Raw genomic sequence first — 24,565 nt, 5'->3', positions numbered from 1 at the left:
ACTTAGATACCGAAACCTCAGAACACATCTTATGTTGCAGTCACTCCCAACTTGGCTAAAAGAAAATGTACAATATGTGTAAGTTTGTAAGTTTGTTAATGAACACAATTATAATAATGGCCAAATATTATATACACAAAGCTAAATGTATGAAGACTCCCCCATCTTCAAAGCGTTTCAAAATTAATTTGTATTATTATATTGTAAATCACTTACTTATATGAGCTCTAAATATGCAAATGAACTGCTTAGCAACTTGGAATTGTACAATTTAACTCACCCTTGAATGTATCTACGAGCAAATCAAATTTTTATTTATTATTTAGATTTTTAATTTGTATTTTGTATTCTACTTTCATGTTTTTTTTCCTCCATCCATGTTAATTTTAGAAATGTTAAGGTCCTATGGGGTCTGCAGGAAGCCGTAAAACAGGGGCGGGACTTACCAGCCCTATAGGAATGTAGAATCTGTAGGCAACGGGACAAGATTTGGGCAGTGAAAGTGGTCTGGTTTTTCTTAACTCCAACTCCATTCTCGCATCTCAAGTTGCCACCAGGAACGCAAACAATGCCTACCACATGGACAGCCTTGGCCCGGATATCTGCTAAAGGCTGAATTGTGGTCAGGCAGAGAGCCGATAGGTTTCATGATTGGTTGGGAATAATCCAGCCACACATCTCTCAGCTCTGCACCAAATATTGGATGAAATTGAGGTTTTAACTCTTCCAGTTACTCTTATTTTCAGTTTTTTGTGTTAACTGACCTGCACAGCGTAGGTACACAGAGAGGAGATGAGGATGTGACCCTGACGCTTCCTCAGACGATCCAATAAGGAACCCAGAGGGGCCAGCTCAGCCACCTGCACACAAACACACGATACGCTCATTATAATCACAGATCTACTTTGTGACCTTGGATGTTGACTTTTGCGCGGACATGATTGAGAATGAGAGTGTTTTACCATCTTCATGGGCTGCGTGAGGACAATGCCGTAGAGCCGGATGAGGTTCTGGTGGCTCAGTGAATGCATGGCGTTCACCTCTCTGATGAAATCATCGAGGCCATCGGAGTCCAACACACCAGCCTTTAGACATTTCACTGCCACTGACAACTGGACAAGAAAGGGACGGAGAGACGATGTCAGCTGAACAACTGACTGACTGAATATTTTCAAGTTTCATTTGAGAGCCATTTCATGCATTCTGCACAGTGTTTGCGTCTCACCACTCTGCCGTTGGGTCCGGTCCACTCTCCTCTCCGCACCACCCCGAACGTGCCGTCTCCCAGCCGCTCAAACAGCTGCAGCTCCGACTCTCTGATCAGGCAGGTGAGCGAGGCTCCCGGCTCCGAGTTGGCTGGTACAGCGCCGGACGACGCCCCGAGAGGAAGGGGCTGCTGGGGGTCAGCGTCGGGACGTTTTACCGGGAACACCTACGAACCCAGAAGTAGAAAACAGCGACTGAAGATTTTTTGGATTTATTTATGGATCCATGGAATAACACAAAACGTGACAAAAAACTAAACAATATATCCAGTATACCTTCAATTAGATTTCATTTATAAGCTTTAACAGGGGAGCGTCTAGTTTTTAGTTTGAGACTGTGAATGGCAAAGCAAAAATAATAAAATCCCTGCAATTTAACTATATGTTGCTCTGTATTATGTTGCTTTTAATGTTTCAAGGTACATTAACGTGGATGAATAAAAATGTCTCATGTTCATGTTTTTGCCAATTCAGAGCTTTTTCTTTCAGCCAGCATCAGCCACCTCATTTATCAAACGAACGTACGGCAGAAAAACTTGCGTACGACCATTTCCTCGAAAACTTCGGCATTTATCAATTTGGACGTGAGCGGGAGCTACGATCAAATCTCACGTCAAATTTGAGCCTGTGGATTTGCGGTGCAGCAAAGCAAAATCTTGCTGAAAATAATTAACAAACCTCAGCTGTCATTAAGCATAAGCAGTCACATATTAAGAACAGATCAAAACGGATTCTTAAAACAAATAAAACATTTTTTAATTGTGGTTGGAGCGATTGATTGTACTCGAGTGCATCTGAAGGCACCATCCATGAATGATTACGCATTCATCAATCGCAAAAACTACCACTGGATAAATGTATAGGTGATTTGTGATGCCAAGCTATCGCTTTTTAACGTGGTGGCCAGGTGGCCAGGTGACCAGGGGGGAACACACATGATTCTTTTATATTTCAAAAGGGACAAGCGGTTGAAGATGAATGAGTGAATGAATGTGTTGGTACGCGGCTGAAGCAAGGCGCACTGCAGAGCCAAAGTTATCTCCTCGGTTAGTGGCTACCCTCGATAAATTGCATTAAATCAAACAAGGTACCAGATGATTAACATCTTGGTATGGTTCTTCTAGGTGACAAATGTTATCCTCTGACGGAATACCTAATAACCCCGCTGGCAAACCCCGCTACAGAGCAGGAGCGCAGGTTCAACAGTGCGCACACATGCACACGCGTCACAGTGGAGCGCTGCTTCGGGTTGACTGCCTCCGTTATTCTTTTCCATACAGCGTTTTTATGGGTTTTTTATTCCACTCTTAAGACTGCCGAAAAGCACATATTTATTTTGCTCCATCTCGGATGTCAGGATGCCGATCTCTGTGTCGGAAAAGTTTCTTTTCTTCCCAGTCTTCCTTGTCTCCATTTTAGGTGCAACCGGCACCCAAAGATGATTGTTCATTTCTGGATTAACTCGAACTTTCAGTTTAGCTATGAGAAGGCCTCAGCCTTGCTTAGACAAAGGAGAAAAGACTAGGCCCAAAGCCTGGCTGCCTTTGCCTCTGAGGACATGGCCACAAAACAAAAGGCTGCCATGCCTTCTCCCCTCACAAATCACACCCAGGTGTGATTCTTCAAGGGACCCCCAAATTGTTCATTGGCTGACTTGACCACTGATGACATCACCAGGGCCTAAATAAAGTGTAGCACACAACCTGCACTTTCTCTTCCTCCCGCTCTCTCTCCCGGATCACTCAACTCAACGCGATCCTGTGGATCCAGGAGACCAGCTTCCCGCTGTCCCCTCGGCCCTGGACCTGGCCTACGGCGATCACCAGCAAAAGTTTAACCAACCGGTTATCCTCAACTGAGCACATCGCAGAGCGATCTGTTTCCTCTTTAGCCTAAGAGCAACCAATAAGCCAAGAACCTTTCTACCACGAAGCTTCCTTTCTTCACCCAGCCACTGGCATCAAGCAACGCAAAACATCTCCCATCTCATGGACTGGTAACTAATCACCAACTAGGCATTACTACATGTTATAGGACTTTATGAACGGCTAAATAGAATTGTAACACACATGTTTGCTGTTAAGAAGGTCACAGGTTCGCATCCCGGCCTCGGCCTTTCTGTGCGGAGTTTGCGTGTTCTCCCCGTGTCGGCGTGGGTTTCCTCCGGGTACTCCGGTTTCCTCCCACAGTCCAAAGACATGCACGTGCTAGGTTAATTGTTGAGTCTAAAATTGCCCGTAGGTGTGAATGGTTGTCTGTCTCTGTACGTCTCTATGTGCCCTGTGATAGACTGGCGTCCTGTCCAGGGTGTACCCCGCCTCACGCCCGATGTCAGCTGGGATCGGCTCCAGCACCCCAGCGACCCCGACCCCGGGATAAGCGGTTGAAGATGAATGATGAATGAATGTTTGCTGTTAGCTTTAGTTAGTTTATTGTGTTTTGTTTGTTGCATTTATTAATTTGTTAATAAATGTTTGTGTTTACCATATGTCTGTTTATTTAATATTACACAAATATGAATGAGCCAGCTTCTACTAAGAAAAGAACTTTTAAATCCTTCAACTAATTAAACTATTACATTTATTGGTGTTTAACCCTTAATTAGTAGTTTAATATATTTAATGAGACTTTAATATTAGTTATCACTCCGTCTATGACGGTGGTGCCCCGAGGAACTCTGGTTTAACTAGTCATTTTTATTATTATCTTTGATAATTATTGGTGATAACTAATATTTACTTGATTAACGGTAAGTTTATTGAGAATACTCAATCTCATAATCTGAACGTGAGTCAAGGCCCTACATTTGATTGGTTCTCCGTGTGACGTTTTTAATAAATTGAAGTTATTAATTTTTATTATTTTTTCTTTATTAATTTTCCTTATCAAATATGTCATTTGATAGTCACACTATTGATCCAAACGAAACCTAAAGTACCTACACCATGTTTGACCTCAGTGGGCGAGGCCTCCGAACCAGGAATATTTAATGGCGTAACATGTTAATGACGATTGAATTCAACCGCCGCATTTATCAAGGCCCGCTCATTCGTACACTGAGATTGGTCCGATACGAATGTTTCATAAATCACACGTGGGTCCTTTCCTACGACCAATTCTGCGCTCAGATCTGTGCCCGTTTTCAAGCAAGATTGATAAATGAGGGCCCATGACTTCACTGATCACTGTGATGAAATGAGTTAAAAAAAACAGTCTCTAATATTAGTGTCACCTTGCTCATCCAGGATTTGCGTTTATAAAGGGCTCTTCTCCTCTTGACGGCCTCCCAAAGCCTCCTCTGACCTGCACCGACATGATAAAAAACAATAGAAACGATTTTCATTTTTAGATTTTTTTTCACACTGAGGAATGAAAAACATCAGCAGCAGTGTATTATTTGAAAAACTCCACCAATAGTCATAACAGGACCTACCCGGGCGCCCCATGCCGATCTTCTCCAGGTCTTCGTTTTTGACGTAGTCGAAGTGGGAGAGTCGCGTGACGTTGAGCTCGTCGCGGAGCCGCAGGAAGTACTGCTGCAGCTGCACGTCTGTCAGCAGCTCCAGCAGCCACTCTGTCCCCTCCTCACACTGCATCTGCACACACACATTCACCTTGTGTCAATACACATGAGGACGCACTGACAGGTGCACACTGTAAGAGATTCTGACTGTGTGCGATTATTATGTAGTAAATTAGAGTGTGATGTTAATGCTTTGGACTTTGAATCCTATTTGATATAGCGGCCAGACGGTGGAATTACAACTTCTGTGTTGGTCCCGTTGTAGAAGTCTCTTGTCTATTGGCCAAACAGTGCAGAAGTATGATAGTGTCGATCAGCCGGGTCGTTTTAGAAGTGACTGTTTTTTTTCTCTTTTTCTGGGGCTGTTTATTTCCTTTTCCTTAGAACAGCTGAAGAATAACAGGAAATGGGGGTTGGAGAGAGGGGTTCACATGCTGCCAAGGGCCGCAAGTCCCTTTCGAAATATGGGCCCCTGCCGAGGGCTGAGCCGATATGCACGCACACTCTACCCAGGGAGCTAGAGGTCGCCTCCTAGATGTGGCAGTTGAACTTTTTTGGCTTCTTGCACCACTGAGCAGCTTTCGTTGGTATGACCGAGGCTCTGCTTCAAATGCTATATCCAATTTCCTTTATATTCCATCCATGGCGTTCGGTGGTGGGGACCCTAGATTTGCGAAAACTCTTGCGAGACTCGCTTCCTGACCACCTATACTAAGCTTAACCAGTACATTCCCATGCCTAACCCATTCGAGGTCAATGCCAAAAACTTAACCATCTCGAGACTTTCGCAAATCTTGGGTTCTCTCTGTCTGAGAACTTGGGTACCCATGGGTGGATGGCGGACCGACAAACAGATCTTTATTTTTCGTGCAAAATGTATTCTGACCCAAGGCCGACCGCCGACGCCTCATTGAAACAAATCAATCACATGTTTTAATGATAGTGAGCCTGCTATTGAGCCTTTCAGGAAAACTGCGGACCAATGACTTGCACTCACATGATCACCACTCAACCAATCATATTAACACTGATCGCAGTTTTAACTCTCGACTCATTCAGCCTTTAATGCACAACAAGAGAACATTGTTACTCGAGATAACTTCATCCACAATTAACAAATCAAACCGCTTTCGAAGAACCAAATCAGACGAGATGAGAGTAAACAGGATGGTTTTAGCCTGAATTCCCAGGTATTGGGCTTTGCAGGTTGGAGACCACTTGATAAAAATCAAATGGAGCATGAATGGTGGAGTCTGTAGTTGCAGCCCTACAGTCTCCGTCAACACACACGCGATGGCAAACACACTTGCATCCTCACACACCCGCTCTTTTTCTCCCAAACACATACATGCAGAATGGCCGCGTGTCCACCCATGGTTTCACATTTTACCATCTGTCCCCCGACACTCTCTCTGATCCTCCCGTCTCTCTCCTCTTCGTCCTCATCCTCCCCCTCCTCCTCTCCTCTAGTGAAGGGGAGTCGCTGATACATATAGCTCTCCCCCATACTGCTCCTCTCGTCCTTCGCCTCGTCTCTCTCTCTCCTCTTGTTCGGCTCTCCTTTTTCACTCTAGCTGCTATTCAGAGGAGGCGTTAGCTCTGCCGCCGTGCTCCGAGTCCAGTTTGCTAATCTCCTCCGGGCTCCATGACCTTCTCTGCTCAATCGATAGGCGCATGCACACACACGTTCACAAACACACCAGGAGGCATGTGACGCCGCTCTCTTCCAGTCGCATCACCTAAAGCTATCTATAAACTCTCTGCGTCTTCCCTCCCACTGGGTCTTTCTCTACCCTGCTGACTCACAGCTTCCTGCAGCGTCGGACACCTCCATGCTTCCCTTTCTCTCTCTCTCCATCTTTTCCTCTCGCTCTAGCTCTTCATCTCCTTCTGTCTCAGCAGCTGAGCCCACTGTCTGATGATAAATTATTCAGAAGCTCTAACAAGAGGAGGACACGGAGGGAGAGGGGGGAAATGTAGAGATAAATAAGGTGGACAGATGGATGGGTAAATGGATGCACGGACAGGCCAAAAGACAAATAGCACGGAGAGAGTTCCCAGCGTGCATTGATGGATGCAGACGCTATGTCTGACATCACCTGTCCCAAACAAGCATGCCATTTCTAAAAAGATGGAAATATAATGTTTTTGAATTTGAACCAATTTCAGGACCATTTTCAAATAGATGATTTAATTCAATAATACAAGAATAGAGCTTGACTATGATTCAGTCAGTCCCAGACGTTGAGATTTTATTTGGGTGGACAAATACATATCTGCAGTACACCTTTGAGCCACATGAGGGAGCCCGTTGGTATTTCTGCTTCACTTCATGAGGAGAGATGGATGCTTGGCTAATAAAAAAAAAGGCCTGACTAAAGATCAGACTATCTCCAACGTTAGCCAAACTGCCACAAGTGAGGAAAACCAGCATGAGGACCGACGAGGACCGACGAGAACCGACCGAACTGAGCCCTGCTTGACTCTGAACCTAATGCACTTATGTTGTCTTGGTTATCCGTAGGCTTTATTGTTTTACTGATGGGAAGAAATAAAACGAGAGCCTGTTATTTCTTCCCAGATGCATTACATTGAATCTTCCATCTTCAACCACTTGTCCCTATCGGGGTCGCGGGGGGGGGCTGGAGCCGATCCCAGCTGACATTGGGCGTGAGGCGGGGTACACCCTGGACAAGACGTCGGTCTATCACAGGGCACATAGAGACAGACAGAGACAGACAACCATGCACACTCACAGTCACGCCTACGGGGAATTTAGAGTCATCAATGAACCGAAAGACCTGCGTGTCTTTGGACTGTGGGAGGAAGCCGGAGAAAACCCACGTGGACACGGAGTGAACATGCAAACTTAATTTTGTATGATAAAGCAGACTTGTTATTATTTATGCATGCAGTGAATGACATCGGTGCGACCCCACACCTGCGTCCCGGTGCTGGTGTGGACATCACGATGTTGGGCGGAGCGTTCGAGTTCAGGACCTTTAATTACTTACGACCCTGTCTCCAGGAAAATTATATTCTGACACAACAAAACCGTGCTCTCAATTACGTTACGAGGGAATTGCAAGGGGTGAGACGGCTGCTTAAGAAAAATGGTTAACATTTTGAGTGGGAACAAAACTACTTGGTTAGGTTTGGAAAAAGACGATGGTTTGGGTTACAACGAGTATGTATGTTGCGTTATTTGACTTACATACATCTCTACGTTTGTTTATTTTTCCACTCTCAAATCATCATCCGTATCAGCCTTGGAAATCCCATATCGGTGGGGCCCTAAATGAAAACCATCTGATGTAATAGTGTAGACTGAGTAGAGATATACTGAGCTATGACCATTAGCAACATTTGACGGCAAATATGGGTTCAGTGGCCCGTATGTTAAACTCTATTCTTGAACGTTTCACACTGCATGTGTGTTTTTTGCATCTGTGGCCTGGATGAGCACAAAATCAGAGCTTTCCTCTCTCTGCCTGCTCAAGTTTTTTTTTTTTATCAAAGGCCTCTGATGCTCTAAATATAGGAAAGCTAAATTTAGCTTACATTCAGTGGCATGGAGAGTGGAGCAGAGCTGCTTTTACTTTCCTCTCATCTGGGCATCAGACACCTGAGATTTCAGTCAGATACGCTGATGTTTCGCTTTGTGTCATTCATTCCTGATTGAGTGACTAATTATAGACACCAGGAAACAGTTTTAGGATCAGCGTTCCTGTAATTCGGTACATTTACAGTTGAATTGGAGTATTGAAGCAGAGGATAATGTGGAAAGGGAACATTCAACAGACTCGTGCTGATTAACTGAAAAAGGCAGAGTTTGTTGAAACAAAACCTAAAGATACTCAATTTGATGTCATATATGATGAAGAGAAACAGTTAAGCGTCAAATATGTTTGGCATTTTTGCTTGAAACCTAACTGAAAATCTAAGAATACAAATGTCTATCCTATAAATTGCATTTATTCAAATATATTTTGTATCATGTATGCACTACAGCCATGGGTGCAGAATAAATCCTTACTGTGCAATTCATATTGCAACCAAAGCATTTTATTCTATTTTATTTTAATGTATATGGCTGTATGTTAGTCTATTTTATTTGTATTACTTGTTGTTTTTTTTATCTTGTTTCCTTTTTATCACTATGTGTGTGTGTGTGTGTGTGTGTGTGTGTTGACTGGTCTCACCCTGCAGAAGTTCTCAGGTGGATCCGGAGTTTAAAGTCAGGAGTGACTGAGGTCACTGGAGGTCACCTGGAGCAGGCCATGGATGGGGAGAGCCCACATCTGCACACACATAAAGACAGTCTGCATTTACTAACAGAAACATATATATGCTAAAAATAATACTTTTCTAAACAAAAAAGGTGGCAAATTTAGTCCAAAGCTCTATTAATAGTATAAAATGAACTTGTAGGAACTTTTTTTTGGTAAAGGTAACTGTTTTCACCCAAATTATTAGTAAACAAAAACTAAACTGCCTCAACGAAAGTAAACTGGAGCTCCAAGCTGTCGAGTCAAATCAGTGTCTATCCATCCATCATCTTCAATCATCTTCATCATCTTGTCCCTGTCGGGGTCGAGGGGGGGCTAGAGCCGATCCCAGCTGACATCGGGCGTGGGTACACCATGGACAGGATGCCAGTCTATCACAGGGCACATAGAGACAAACAGAGACAGACAACCATTCACACCTACGGGCAATTTAGAGTCATCAATAAACCGAACACCTGCATGTGTTTGGAATGTGGGAGGAAGAAAGAGAACCCAGAGAGAACCCACGCAGACACGGGGGGAACACGCAAACTCCCCAAATCAGTGTCTTCATAACCAAATTGCAGGTCTGAGTGCTGATGACTGGTAAATTTTTCACTATTTCAATATTATAGCAGAGGGCACTTAGGTCATCCCAACTGTGTCTTTTCAAGAAACTTCAGGGTGTTCATACTATATTCTACATTTAAAAGCTAAGCATTTCAGAGGACAAAAGGGACTGGAAGGGTTGAGTCTCCTGTGTCTTCATCAGAATTAAGAATAAACGTAGTTTTGAAGACATGGATGTGTTGAAATGGTTTGTTTACACACACATATATGCTGCAATTCATTCAGCTTTACTTTCTGATCCGATGTGCAATGATTCACATACAATACTTGGTGATTCTACAGAGCCCTTGAAGGACTTCAATATGATTCATGCAACAACATTTATCTTTGGCTTTCAAGATAATAAAAAATATTGTCTGAGGACTGAATAAATATAAATAAAAATATGTTATATTTAGAAGAATGAAGAAGAATTCCTTTTATTCCTCCTGCAAGGCAAATTCAATTTCCCCTTCAATTTTTTCACTCTGTTATTATTATTATTATTATTATTATTATTATACAGGTTACATACACACACAGGCCCGAAATACACACATGCACAAACAGGACCTGTATACATGCAATTAATGGAGAGATGTCAGAGCGAGCGGGCTGCCAATGGCTCAACAGCACCTCGGCAGTGCACAGGAGATGAACTGGCACCTCTCCAACCACCAGTCCACGCTCCATTCATGCTCCACACAGGGACTCGAACCGGGGAAGCCAAGTCACCTATGGACTGAGCTACTGCCGCCCCAGTGTAGAGATTTGGGACTCTAAAATGTATTTCAGCCAATTTGCATGACTTAAATCTGACTCCGGGTCAGCCTTGGGTAGTGACTTCATGTCACTGTGAGAGACACCAACAGACACATTATTAATATTTAAAAAAGTAAATATCAATACATTACAATACACACAATTAGCATCAGAGCTATTATGATCATCCGTTGTCATTTTGGACCACGTCGGAGGAGACGTATAAAGCACAAGAGCGTGTAATTGACCGCTGAGGATGCTGCTTCTCAGACCGTCTCCCCCCAAAGCTGCTTACCTCCAGTCACGTTGAGCGTCCACCTGCCCGTAAACACCTCACCGTTACACGTTTAACTCCTGAACACAGCGGCTTCTTATTATTTATTCATTTAGTGGAGTATGTTTTGGTGCAACATGTCGCATCTTCCACAAAGAGAGAGTGACAGAAAAAAACACAACAACCCTGGTATACCAACCTGTGAATTCGGGCTTTGTGGGAGACCAGTCCCCCTTCTTCCTCTGGTCGGTCCTCGCTCCGTCCGCCGCTCGCAGCCGCTGCAGCTCGGCGTGAATCCGCGCTGTTTATCGGGGGAATCAGTTCAATTCGGCGGATCCGTTATCTCCCTCTCCTCCGTTAATTCCGGGACGCTCCTCAACGCGCCTGTCAGGATTTATGAGCGTCACTGTGCGTGACATCGACGGCCGGCCCGGTATCACCGAAATAAAATGCACTTCCCGTTTGGAGGCTCAGGCTTCAAAATAAAAGCCATTTGGTTTGAAGTGATCATAAAAAAAAGTGTCAATTATTCACTTATTTGAAATTTTATTGAATGTATATATATATATATGCCATTTTTTATTTCATGTTTATTAATAATGAATATAAATAATCGAAATTCATAATTATACTACTGCTTTTTTTCTACTATTTAATAATTTATTTTGATTTGCTCCTAAAAATAAAAGTGCAGATTCAAAGTGATCATAAAACATGTAATTTTAAACATTTTACGTAATTAATAATTTTAAACATTATAAATATCTTGCCCATTTTTTATGTATTGATTGAATGAAAAATAATTTAAATTAATAATTATAATACTGTATAATATACTGCTACATGAAACTACACAGTGGTAATATAAAACAGAAAATGAAATTTACCATTTAAAAACATTCATCTTTATTTGCTCCTAAAATGAACAATTACCTACAGAGAAGATCTACAAATAGTATTAAAAAGCAATAGAAAAGAAATCAGCACCCTCAGTTATAATTTGATTTTTGTGGGTGCCAAAATCCTCAAAAACAGTGCAGTAGTGGCTGTAGTTTTCCACTTTGTGTCTCATTAATATTTAAATATTTGCCAAAACTGACATTTTCACAATTACGGTCAGTCTTTTACTACTGCTGCCCAGGAAGAATGACTGAGTTTGTTAATATGTATGCGTGTGTAGTGGATGGACTAGAGGGGGCACACAGGGTGTTTGATATTCTAGATTTAGTGCAGCAGGCACAACTACAGCTACATTTTCTCTTGTGGAAAACTTTGAAACACAACCACAAAACCTGCACCTGTGGAATTATTGCTGGGTGAAAGTTGTGCTTTTAATCTGAACAACACAGCACCGGATGCATAAACATATTTTGCTTCAGTCCAGAATGGCATTTTGATGAACTGGCACTGTTGGAACATCTGCTTAAAGATCCGGCTGAATCAGCTTCTTAGAAGCTTTCTTTTTTTCTGAGCATCTTAAAAAGAGGAAGGACACAAACTCTGGATTTTGACAGTTTGTAAGATAGAAAAAAGTCTCTTCTGCAGTGAATTTTTGGTCCTTTATCATGACAGAAACTAAGATCAGACAGATGTACTGGATGCAAAGCCAAAAGGGTTTATTACACTTTTCTGCTGAGGTCAAAGAAATGTGATTTCAACAACAGGTTTTAAAACACTACAGTAGTATAGTCATTATTTTAAGAAGCACAATGAAGGGAAAAGACATTTCCCAACGACCCAACTTCCCCCTTAGGATTAAGTAACCTTTTAATTATTGTACCAGATGTAGGGAAGTAAAAACTGTCTATAACATCAAGCTCAACACAACTGACACCGGACAACTAATGTATTCAAACATGCAATAACCAAGCAGTAAGCCCCGAGAGGCTGTGGTTTGCAGTGTTTTTAGCACAGCTAAAGATGTGCTTAAATCACTGTGAGCCACAGCCTCTCAGGGTTTATTGCTTTATCATGAAATATTGACTTTGGGTTCTTCAGTACATGTTAAAATAAAGAAATTTTATTTTTGAGAGATTATTTTTAATGTAGTTGTACTGGAGCGTACAATATGGTTGGAATGCTGCTGACTGATGGTAATGCTTTTTTTTTTTTACTAACAACTGTATTCAGGTTGAACACATTACAGGTGCACTTCTGTTATGTTTTATAGTCAATTATCTTGCCTCAAAAGGTCCAATTACGATAAAGCATCTTCAGGGAGTCCTGTAAAATACTCACACTACAATGTTTATGGAAACAAAATGGTCAAATAAATACCAGCTTGGATTAAATAATTCTATCTAAATTGTATCATATTGGTGGAACCCTGATTAACTTGAAAAGTTTGTAATATGGTGGTCCCAGTCTGTTGAGCTAAATCTCATTAAAGCAGTACAGTAACGTGCAGTGAAGAGGAGAAATGTCATTGAAACACATGCAAAGAGTTCTGCAAAGCGTCTGCTGCGTCTTTAAAGTCACTAAACATAAAGTCACACACACGCACACAGAAGAATGGGGATGCACGATATACCGTATATCAGGCGGTTAAATAACGACAGGTAATGGGAAATTTATATTATGATGCATTATTCCTATAATAAAACTACAGCTGATAAATAGAGCCGATAATATCACATAGACTGAAACAGTCTACTAAATGCCCTATGTGTTATCTGCGTGAGCAGCAGCAACAGGCTTCGGTTCTAGAAAAGCCTTTATTTTTGTATCAAGTTTTTAATACACTGTTATGACAGATATGACAGACTATACCAAAGCATTTAATTTGAATTCTTAAACAAAATGCTCCATACACGTTTGTTTGATTTACTATTCTAGCACATTTGTGAGTCAGACCTGTTTAAGTTGTGTTAACAATAGTGATGTCCGTTCCATTTGGACAGGCCAGAGAATATTTAATTGTCCATCTTCACACCCACTTCAGATTGTTTACTTGATTGTTTATTATTTATTTGTACTGTATTTTATTGGCTATTTATTAGCTACTTAGATTTATTTTAATTGTATTTTATTTGAGTCTTTACTTTATTTTATTTCTACTTTATTCATCTTTATGGCTTGTTTCTACTGTGCACGGAGCATTGGAACGAAAGAATTTCCCCCCGGGGATCAATAAAGTATTCTGATTCTGATTCTGATCTTTGCTCACTGCGTTCTTACCTTCAGGTGTGCAGAAACTAAAGGTAATGAACTTCTTTCTAAAATGCAAAATTATCAGTTATCTTGTCGGTATCGGCCATGAGGTAGTGATCAGGTAATGATCAGTTATCGTGCATCCCTACAAAACGAAGTTTGAAGGTAACAACTATATTGAGTGAATCTAGTGCATTATAATGTTGTCCTTTGACTGGATGAAAAACAAAACTGAAACCAACCAATTCTGCTGTTGGAAAAGTCGTAGCCTGATACAGAAAAGCGAGAAAAATAAAATAAAATCAGAAGCGCGCACACACACAAACACATAATCCAAAAAAACAGAGATAAATCATAATCATATAACAAGTATAAAACTCTGGGAAACACTGTCCCCGATAAGTTGTTCCACCCTTTAAGTGAAATATGAGAGACACTGCTCCCGATAAATACACAAAGACACACACACACACATACACTGGTAGACAAAAACTACCATCACTGCTTGACATTATGGAAGACACTGCTCCCGATAATGGGTTTTAATTATGGAAGACACTGCTCCCGATAACTTCATTGTATTATAAACTGCTCCAAAAGTACACTGTGCAACATAAATGGCTTTCTTGCTAATTATGGAACCAATTAGCTCAGTTGTTGTGCCAACAACTTTATCAAAATTTGATAATTTTTTTGCTTTTTGTGCACTATATGTGCAGAATAAATCCAGTATTATCAAAGGGACAGTCAAGATATTTTGAAGTAGGGTTGTACGAGGTATTTATATATTAGTCAGTATGTCAGCGACAGCAGATGGCCATCTGACGACGGATTAACACCTCATACAACCCCGCTTCAAAAAATCTGAACTATCCCTTTAATTTCTGAGTTTGTTTGGTATATGAATAAGAATTTCCCAATATCCACAGTTTGTTTCTTCATTGCTTATAGTCTTGTTTTTGACTCATTAAAATGCTAAGTGACAATATCAAGAAAAAATAAATCATCTGTCCTTCATTTTTTCAGAAATTTTGGAAAGATCTTCACACAAAAGAAAGGGACGAAATGAAGGCCCTGAAAAGCTAAAATCGAATTTCATCAGGGGGCTAAATTTAAGTCAGCAACAGTTGAGGAGTCGTTTCTGTAGCAGATGCTGCCGGAGGATAAGACAGTATAACCGTCATAATTATGGAAGGCACTGCTTCCGATAACGTTGTATAAAAAGACAAAACAATATCTTTATAGTGGGCACTGCCACTGATAAAAAAGTATAAATAAGGTTTCTCAGTGTTTTGATGGCGAGAGGTCACAGCAAAGGCTTTGACAGGAGGAGTGGAAGCAGATTTGTCAGTAGCAATTCATATTTCTTCAAGTACCTGATGTTGGTTCACAGTTAAGAATGTGTTTGAATCTTTTCTATCTCCTCCTGGATCTTTGTGGCCTGTTTATTAAAGGGTGGGGCTTAGACCTCTGATTGACAGCTTGTGCTTAAGTGCTGATATTGGAGCTCCTCCCTCTGCTCTACCTCAAATCTCTATTTCAACAACACGCAGGACACCCACACTCACAACTCCCCGCCATCTTCCTTTAGATTTCCTCATCGATGTCCCAGATGTTTCCCACCATGGCGTTGGCACATCCCTGCAGGTTCCAGGTGGCCAGGGCCAGCTGGGTGTGGAGCTGCTCCATGTCGGTGGTCTCTGCGATGGAAGCCAAAGTGTGGGAGCCCCGACCCAGCAGGAGGTGACGGAAGGGAGTCTCAGTGGGTGACACGTATGGAGAGAGGAGAGAGTGCTCCACCTGGAACAATAAAAAAACGACCATAATGCATCTATTTAGATAAACCATCATCACCACCACTTTTAAGAATTTAATTTACATTTAAAATACACATGTGACTACACAGGAGAGGAGTCACAGTATAGGTCTTACACTCATGAGCCTGTCGTTGAGGAACCGACACGCCTCCTTGTCACTTAGGTCAGTGTTGATGATGTCATTCCTGATGCTGCCAGCGGCTCGTTGGAAGGAGCCTCGTGCACGGTTCAGCCAGTTGGGATTCACTTCCTTCAGCTCACCAGACTACAGGACAAAAATGGACAAATTAACCTCAACATAAACACATACATATTCTGCTCTTTTATATTTATATAAAACATAATTCAAAACCTCCTCAAAGAAGGGAACCAAACAACAGATTTAAAGATGTGACAGACGGAGAGGCTGACTTTTGAAAGCTGGTTGATGCGCTGGTAGATTCGGACCACAGCCTTGCCGAGGATGCTGCTGTATCGCCCCACATCCAAGCTGAGCAGGTGGTCGTGGACCAGCCGAAGGGCCATCTGGCCGGCAAACTGTGCCGCAGCCGCCACCATTTCACTGGTGTGATGGCCGGTTGCATAATCGAGGTGGTCCTTATTGTCCAGGCTGGTGCCGTAGTAAGTGTAGGCCTCAGTCTTTGGGTGCAATTTCCATACAATGCACATTTGAATTTTAAAAAAAACAACAACAGAGGAACCAAGATGTTACAAGTAATTAGAGGTCTGAACTGCACAAAAACAGCACAAATAAAGTTAATTGACCAGCTGTTCTGTGATCAGTTTTCAGCAATGAATTTAGGAAACTTAAGATATATTTTAGAACACATTTACAATGTTTACTGACGATGGTACCTTTGGTACATGAGAAAAGAGACAGCTGACCCACATTGCGTTAATTTAAAAGTTCTACTACACCCGTTGTCTTGATCAGATTCTCCACTAACAGGAGGGTTGTGTACATTGTAACATGCTCATTATTACTTGTTGTGGGTAAATATAAAAGATAGAGAATATCAACGGTAAATATCTGTAGATTGTTTTGTATCAAGACTCACGTTGGTAGAGATGAAGTGAAAGGAGATGGAGGGAATTCCTGAGAAGGCCAGAAAGGGATAGGCGGGGTCGTCCATTGTCATCGGCCTCATTCTGAAGACATCGTAATGTTCAGATATTGTTGTTATTAGCGACAAAAAGACAAACAACGTCTTCTTTCTCCAGCAAAACAAAACAGTTGTAGGGCTGGGGACCAAACATCCATATTTTTGGTCCCTAGTGTCGGAACGTATATTATTTACATCAGATAAATCCAGATTCAAATCAAATGTGCAAATTTTGAACTGTATTTTATTCAAGCAAAGCTACTGTCTGGCAGCTCGTGTTTAGGCAAAATTAACATTTGGGAGCTTTGTTGAATAGAGAAAAAAAAGTATTTTACAGAAAAAGAAAATAATGGCATCTGTATTGGTACAGAAACTCTAGTGTCTTATCTGCATTAGAAATATTTAGAGCTCCATGGCTTTCACATTTGCTGTATTTGAAGAGTTGCCTTTCTTAAAGACTACAAAACCATCAAAACTGTCCTGAAAAAGTAAGGAAATGAAATAGAGTAGGAAGCTTTAGCTTTAGGCTGACTTAATAAACATTCTAGTTATCTACTTACGTTGTGGACACCCAGTTACTTCCCACCGCATCGTACACAGAGCCAGAACCAAGCGGGTTCTTCACCTGCATGGACAAGGAAAATTTAAGTTAACAAAACACGACTGGTTTGTATAGAAATGGATGAGCGTTAAGTGGGGTGTTGTGCTGTTACCCCTTTCATGGTGTTCTCAAGGAGGCTGTAGAGCAGCGGACTTGCTGAGGCCATAAAGCTCCCACGACCTTGTGAGGAGAAAAATTAATTCAACTTGACTTCATTCAATTTGAGTATCTACTTTAGGTGTGTTTTGCACTTACCCATGACTACTCCATCCAGGCTTATGTAGGTGAAAACACGTTTGTCAATAGAGGACATATAACCCTAAGAAAACAAAACCAAAACAGACATACAGTATTTAAAAAAGGACATTAGTAGTACAGTATGTCGACATCAAAGTAATTTAGTTCTTACCTCCAACCACTCGGTGGCGCCAATACTTCCGTACTCTCCAGCGCTCCAGCTTGCAAACACAAGGCTTCGCCTGGGCCTGAACCCATCTAGAAAAAAAGCCAATCAACTTCTGTATTAATGCCGTGAACCCCCACAACTGAGCGGCCGGTTTAAAAGAGCAAGTTTTCCAAAATTAAATTGTGCAATATGCATCACTTGTGAAGAGATCAAATTTTTTTCTTCAATTATTTGTAAAATAAAATAAAGAAATAAGTCAACTAGCATTTATTTCATTTTTAAGATTTATGGCATAGCTATCACAGTGCACACAAGACATTTTTCAATCTACTTCTAGCCATGAATATGCTGTTTCCATTAAAGAAACAATATGAAGTATTTACATTTATATCTCCAAGTAAGCAAATTTATATTCAAAAGTTTATTTGATAGTAGCCTTTAAATTTATGTCCGAGTATAAAATCTTCCAAACTAACTGTTTTTATGAGAAAATTCCTTTGAAACAGTGTGTTGCGCCGTCTTATATTTGTTACCTTTCTCCACCATCTCGTGAACAGCCCTGGCCAGCTCCACCAGTATGGAGGTGCCAACAGTGGCTTTGGCATAACCTGGACCCCAGGCGTCTCTCTGAGCTCCCAGCACTACGTAGCGATCTGCAGATTCAGACAAACACCAAAACATTATCGGAGATGTACGAACAAGAAACAATATTCCCACTGTAGATGATTAGAAGGAGAGAGAGAGAAAAAAAGTACCAGGATCAGTGAATCCTTTGATGACTCCAAATACATTGTGGATCTCCCTGTTGACCAGCATGTTGTTCACCTCAACAGTGATGTTCTCGATGCCTCCCAGTTTGTAAGCCACTGACGGAAGGCTGCCTTTAAAGTCACTGCTTGCATCAGGACCGCCTATTTTCCTAGAGTGAATAAAGACTTTCTACATTTATTCAGCCAATTTATTTACAGAGTTTACTAAAGTTGAGTCTTGAGGTGAAAGATATCACAAAGGAAAACATTTCCACTTCAAATATGTAAAATATATACATACAGTACATGATTCTACAGGTGGTGAAATACAGTTTATAGTGCAGTAATATCAGCAAGTTTGAATTCAATCTTAAAGTACGGAAGATGACAAAATTAAAATGACTGACATTCATTACTCTACGACAACCTTCACCTCAGAGTGTGTGTGTCTTCGTGTGTGTGTGTGTGTGTGTGTGTGTGTGTGTGTGTGTGTGTGTGTGTGTGTGTGTGTGTGTGTGTGTCTTCGTGTGTCTGCATTTGTGTCCTTACTGTAGAAGAGCTGATGCCTGGTTGGCAGTTATAGTCTGGGCTGGGATTATGGGGAGGCCGGATGACTGCGTTGGTGGGAACTGTGTATGGTTGAAGGAAGGGAATCCAGGGGTGTAGGGGTCCCCTGAACCCAGATGGACCTGAATGGGGGAGAACATACAAAATCAATACACGATACCATGCTGCACCAAGTGGTTTGTAAATCGAGACTTTACTGACCACTTAGTAGTTTTTCCAATGTTATTAAAAGCCAATGAACTATGTGCAAACGTACATGTCCGTAGAGCGGTGTGTCTGCGACATAACTGTAATCTTCAGCGTCAGGGTAAATAAGAACAGCAACTGCCCCCTTTGTGGCAGCATTATTCACCTGAAAAAAAAAAACACAATTGGAAACAGCAAGACCAGCTTTTAGTGAAGTTCCTGAAAAACTAAAAAAAAAAAAAAAAAAAAAGTGATGCGTCTGAAGGCGTCTAAAATCTGACGTCACCTGCTCTGCAAAACTGATCTTTCCAGCTCGGAGCAGCAGAACACTGCCTTTTAGTTGGATGCTGCTCTTCTGCAGAACATCCAGGTCCTCCTGACGACCGTAGTTTCCGTACACCAGCTTGCCCTACGGAGACATGCACAAGGGTCCACAGCTGAAAGCTAAAAGCAACAAATAGCCAGTCTATTGGGCAGACTTTTAATGGAAGTCATAATCTGAACATTTTTGACTCTAAAAGTGGGACTGGATCAACTGACCTCAGCTTTCCCAAGTGCACTGTAGGCCAGATACCCTGGAGGCTTGAAGTCATCGGAACCAAAAAGGACACGGTTTGGACGCTTGCTGCAGATAAGGGGACAAAACAAACTGGGTCAATAATATCAACAGAAGACTGATGAGAGCAGCTTGTGGAAACATTATTCTGGTTTATTATTGTTCTCATTTGTTATTTACACTTGCCTCTTCTCTCCATTTTATTACCTTTAATTATTCTTGTAATTAATAACAATTTAAATAGTTGTTTTATGTGCGATATCTGAGGTAAAACCTCGTCTCAAAGAACCCAAACAGAAACTTAGGAATATGCTTAACTCCTCCCATTGAGTTAGAATTACAGCACCCCCCACAGGCCAACAAAAACAACCGCCCATAATACTTTGGACTTGAATTATAAATCACTATTCTAACATCAAATTCTGACATTTTGAAAGAAACATCCCTCAAACACAGTAAGCAGAATCATTGGATGTATCGAGTGCAGTAAAGAATGTGGCGCATTCAAACCTGTCTGGCGTCTGCAGCTGAACGTAGTGGATGTCAGTCCACGGATCCATCTCTGCTTTCTTGAATTCGTTGAAGACGCGGTTGGCCAGACTCATGTCTTCATCACTTCCCGCTGAACGTCTAGGCAGATCAAAGTCACTGCAAAGAAACAGAGTCCACTTTCAGTCTAATGAAATGACCTTTTCAAGCAGAAATCAAAACAGTCTGCAGAAGACTCATCACAACGACAAGACTTTATTTTGAAAGGTCAGCCCTCATTTTACACATACATTATTAGAAACTAGATGACAGATACTTCCCACAACAACAAGGCTGAACTCAAGGCAACATGGTAACTATTCAACACCAGTGGTGGAAAGTACCTCAAAATTGTACTTGAGTATTTCCATTTTCTGCTACTTTATAACTCTACTCCATTACATTTCAGAGGGAATTATTTTACTTTTTACTCCACTACATTTATGTAATACCTTTAGCTACCTTAAGATTCAGATTAATACAAAATATATATTACATATTCAGCTGCCAAGCAAAATATAACATCATTCAAATGAGCTCCAACTTTACCAGCTGTTACACTGAAGTGATGAACACATTAATGCATCGATTATTACACATGGAAATAATATACTGTGTATTATTCCGCATAAGGAGTACTTTTACTTCTTTCTTTTTGTAATTTTTTTGAATGCAAGACTTTTGTTTTTAGTTTCAGGGGGTTTCCATGAGCATGAAGAGGATACATTTTGTTTTCTTTTTAATCAAACAGCAACAGGATGTAACTTTCCATTGTGGTGGCACGGAACAGACTTTTCTGCTCTCTTCGCTCAACATTAGTACATGACGACCTACTTTATGATGTTTATTAGGTGTTGCTGCACTTTGCATGTCAAAAAAAAAAGAGGAGATACCAAAATAACAGTGAACGTGATTTGCTAATGTTTGCACATAAACAATGTACCTCTGAGTCGATCCAAAGGCCTCGCTGGTGAGCTTCTGTGCGAGGAGTTTGGTGATGTCCTCCCAGTCCAGCTGAACGTCCTGCTGGACAGCCGGAGCAACAGCAGCAACAGGAGCAACGGTAGCTGGCGTTCCTTCCGGGTGATTTGGCATAAATGTCTCTGGGACACAGTTCCCCTGCTCCACCTGAGTTTCACGGTGGGTGAAGTAACCAAGCACGTAGCCTGGAGGACAAAGTTTTAGACATTTTTACATATAACTACTATATATTACTGCGGAAGGACAGTGTGAGTACGCCCTAAGGGCATACTCACACTGTCCTTCCGTACCGCGACCTGGACTTTAGGGTACTTGTCCCCCCTCCCTCTCCCCCCCGCGCCCCAGCCCCGTTTGTACTCACACTGCCAGGGCCTCGGCCAATGCTTCTTGCTGTCCATACGCCATCACGCCGTAACACGTCACACGCATTGATCGCGTGTGTGTGGCTTTGTTTACAAATCTTTCCACGGACCTCAGAGTTTTTGTGCGTCCTGTCAACTGTTTTTGAATATTTTCATCCAACCAAATCTGCAGTAAACACTCCACCTCCGCATCACACCAACGTGAACCTTTCACCGCCATTGTTGTTGTTGTTAAATGTCCGCGCATGGTCCGTCCTTCTATTTACATGTCCGAACAGGCCGACATAACGCTACTGCCGTAGGGCTCGTGCTCGTGCTCACACACGTGCGCACGCTCGTGCTCGTACATGTGCAAACGGCTCCGCTAAAGCCCACCTCTTTCAAGTGGGCCGTGGACGACCCTCTGGCCGCAGTTGTGCGCGGAGCGGGTGCACTCACACTGCTTAAAGGTACTAGGCTTTAGCTGAAAAAACGGTTTTGGCCCCGGCCAGAAGGACAGTGTGAGTACGCCCTAAGACTACCATAGTGGACCACATCATCTTAGTTCTCAGACCTGTGCACTGGTCTTCTGTTTTTTTTAAATGTAGCAAAACAATAAACAAGCTTCGGCCGCAGTGCTGTCACAAGGTTTTCTTCTATGTCTTACAAACCTTGTTTTTGTCTGTTTCTAAAGATGCCTTGTTGTTGAAAGGGGCTTTACAAAAACCTCCCCCCCTCCCAACTGTGCCTCTAAAATTTTAGCAAAATGAGTTGCAACTTCCTCCCTGTCTTTCTCAAAAATTATTTTATGAGTATTTTTGGTATGAAAGTGGAGTTGTCTAGTCTCAATGATTTCATTTGTTTGAAGTAATTATTTTCTGCATTTATTTGAAAATGAAACAGTGTATTATAGCATTGTCATTGTCAAGTATTGTCATTTTTCTAAAAGAAAAAAGTGCCAATAACTCTGACACTAGCTTATTAAATGTCAAAATGGTTCACTACTCTTTTAGAATTAAAAATAAAAATGTGCATGTTGACATAAGAGGATAATGATGAGTGTGGCCTACCAAGGACAAATATCAGCAGGGTCCCCAGGAGCAGGTAGCAAACTGTACTCCGGCTTTGACGTCGAGGCGCTGGCCTGAAGCTCGGGGAGCCACCTGCCTGGTCCTCTGACTCCATGGTATCATCTGACAGCTTGACCTCAAAGTGTCTTCCTCCCTCCTCCGTTGGTTGCAGAGTGAACCTGCTGTACCTCTCACTTTTAATCTAGGAGAGAGAGAAAGACAGGAGAAGATAAGCTTGAAAACTATGAGAGCAATGTGTTCCTGATCCCACAGCTGCATGGGAGGATGGGTGGCCAAGTGGTTACAAAGGTCGTCCAAAAGAAATCGTTAGCCAACCAAAATGTCATTGGTCCATTGGCCACAGGAGAAAAAGAATAATAAAAAATTGGAGCTGTGTCTTGTCAAAATTAAGTGAAAATCCATGGCCTTTAATTTGAAGGGTCAGATACAGGAAGTCGTGACACTCACTCACTCACTCACTCAATAAGGGATCACTTTGAAAAAAACAAGGATGACCCCAAGAAGGTCCCATGCAAACTTTGCAACGAAACTTCAACTATCACTCGTCGACGACCTCGTATGGTCGGGGGCAGCTCTACCATTTTCAATAGTAGGCTGACATTTTTTACGTGCGGAACCAAAATGATGTTTCTGTGTCTTTTTCCTTCCATAGTGTTGAATAATAAATTCACCTCATTAATGTCTTATTAATGATTAATTCAATTGTAACATTCCCACATCAACTCTAGATCAGAAGTAGTGCTCACCATGCTGTTGAACGCAGACCTCACTCGATCCATTGTTGCTGCCGTGCTGAGAGAACAGACAGAGAAGATGAGGTTAGTAGGAGCAAAAATGCAGATGGAAAAAAACAACAGAAACAGAGAGAGGGGAGAGGAGAGGTGTTGGTTAAGTTAAGTTAATGTACAGGAGCACAGTTTGCAGTTTTGTGTGCTTTACTGAAGAGCTGTTATTGGAAATGTTAACACCTACTTTCAGGTATGTTCGTGACATTGAACGGGCCACATTAGAAAGAAAAAAAAACAGAGAGGCACGCTAGTTTGGGGGGGAAATGGTATAACAGAGTTGCTATTCAGATGAATATTAAAAGTTGCAGTCGGGCTACAGGGTGGAGTGTTTTCTCTGTAAACAGGCTGACTGTTAGTCACTGAAACAGCATTAAAAACATTGGTTCATATACAGTATTAAGTATGTTGCTTGTTTGCTTTCTCCGTCAAAACCAGAAATGTGGGTTTATAGACTAAATGACGTGACAAAAAAAAAAAGAAAATGTATTCATTACGGTAACAAATGCCTCAAATGTCATCCGAGAACTGGTTTAACCTTCATTTTACATACTTAAAAAACACAGGACAGATATTTCCTGGAAAAAGTAACCTTCAGGTACTATTTCCACGTCACAACAGTGACACCTTTGTTTCATTTATAAACATGTCAGATGCAGACTACACGGAGGCGTCAGTCAGATTAAGAACAAGTGTCTCTTCCAACTGACAACCCCTCCTGTATTTCCAGGTAAGTATTCGTCCTTCAAGGAGAAGTCTGATGCAACATGTGCCACAAGTGTACCGGTCAATGAAACCACTTCCTCATTCATTACAGAGCTGAACGACGAAATAGCTACTCCTTCAGCGTGATCATTAAGGCTACTGTTGAAAACGTTTAAAAAAAAATGTTTTACCATTTGAGACAGTGTCCCCCTCTAAGCCATGCAGAAACTAAAGACACTGATTTAAACACACTAATAAAAGTATTTAAAAATGTGGGCAGGCGGCAGCACAGGATCCG

At 41.6% G+C, this 24,565-nt stretch overlaps 2 protein-coding genes across 2 annotated transcripts in view; both read right to left on the bottom strand.

The window, feature by feature from the left end:
* tnk2a (tyrosine kinase, non-receptor, 2a) overlaps positions 1–11,043 on the bottom strand; it is a gene marked incomplete at its 3' end in the record, with an annotated part of 33,523 nt that extends 22,480 nt beyond the window's left edge. The window contains exons 1-7 of the mRNA XM_083936043.1: positions 10,901–11,043; positions 8,991–9,089; positions 4,699–4,861; positions 4,498–4,568; positions 1,226–1,432; positions 963–1,112; positions 765–860 (exon numbers count right to left, since the gene is read on the bottom strand). Of these exons, the coding sequence (XP_083792169.1) occupies positions 765–860; positions 963–1,112; positions 1,226–1,432; positions 4,498–4,568; positions 4,699–4,861 (687 nt within the window). The 5' untranslated portion in view covers positions 8,991–9,089; positions 10,901–11,043. The remainder of the gene's footprint in view (positions 1–764; positions 861–962; positions 1,113–1,225; positions 1,433–4,497; positions 4,569–4,698; positions 4,862–8,990; positions 9,090–10,900) is intronic.
* Positions 11,044–12,675: 1,632 nt separating this feature from the next.
* The window catches only part of tfr1b (transferrin receptor 1b), a 13,365-nt gene continuing 1,475 nt past the window's right edge, over positions 12,676–24,565 (bottom strand). The window contains exons 2-19 of the mRNA XM_083935874.1: positions 23,524–23,569; positions 22,757–22,958; positions 21,308–21,530; positions 20,347–20,484; positions 19,821–19,905; positions 19,567–19,689; positions 19,351–19,446; positions 19,077–19,216; positions 18,534–18,697; positions 18,312–18,431; positions 17,782–17,867; positions 17,628–17,691; positions 17,485–17,552; positions 17,332–17,396; positions 16,727–16,817; positions 16,080–16,307; positions 15,784–15,933; positions 12,676–15,651 (exon numbers count right to left, since the gene is read on the bottom strand). Coding sequence (XP_083792000.1) covers positions 15,439–15,651; positions 15,784–15,933; positions 16,080–16,307; positions 16,727–16,817; positions 17,332–17,396; positions 17,485–17,552; positions 17,628–17,691; positions 17,782–17,867; positions 18,312–18,431; positions 18,534–18,697; positions 19,077–19,216; positions 19,351–19,446; positions 19,567–19,689; positions 19,821–19,905; positions 20,347–20,484; positions 21,308–21,530; positions 22,757–22,958; positions 23,524–23,556 — 2,289 coding nt within the window. The 5' untranslated portion in view covers positions 23,557–23,569 and the 3' untranslated portion in view covers positions 12,676–15,438. The remainder of the gene's footprint in view (positions 15,652–15,783; positions 15,934–16,079; positions 16,308–16,726; positions 16,818–17,331; positions 17,397–17,484; positions 17,553–17,627; positions 17,692–17,781; positions 17,868–18,311; positions 18,432–18,533; positions 18,698–19,076; positions 19,217–19,350; positions 19,447–19,566; positions 19,690–19,820; positions 19,906–20,346; positions 20,485–21,307; positions 21,531–22,756; positions 22,959–23,523; positions 23,570–24,565) is intronic.

This window comes from Echiichthys vipera (assembly GCF_963691815.1).
Source record: "Echiichthys vipera genome assembly, chromosome: 21".
Classification (NCBI taxonomy): domain Eukaryota; kingdom Metazoa; phylum Chordata; class Actinopteri; order Perciformes; family Trachinidae; genus Echiichthys; species Echiichthys vipera.
The sequence above is the reverse complement of the archived record's forward strand: the minus strand, read 5'-3'. Positions and strand labels throughout refer to the sequence as shown.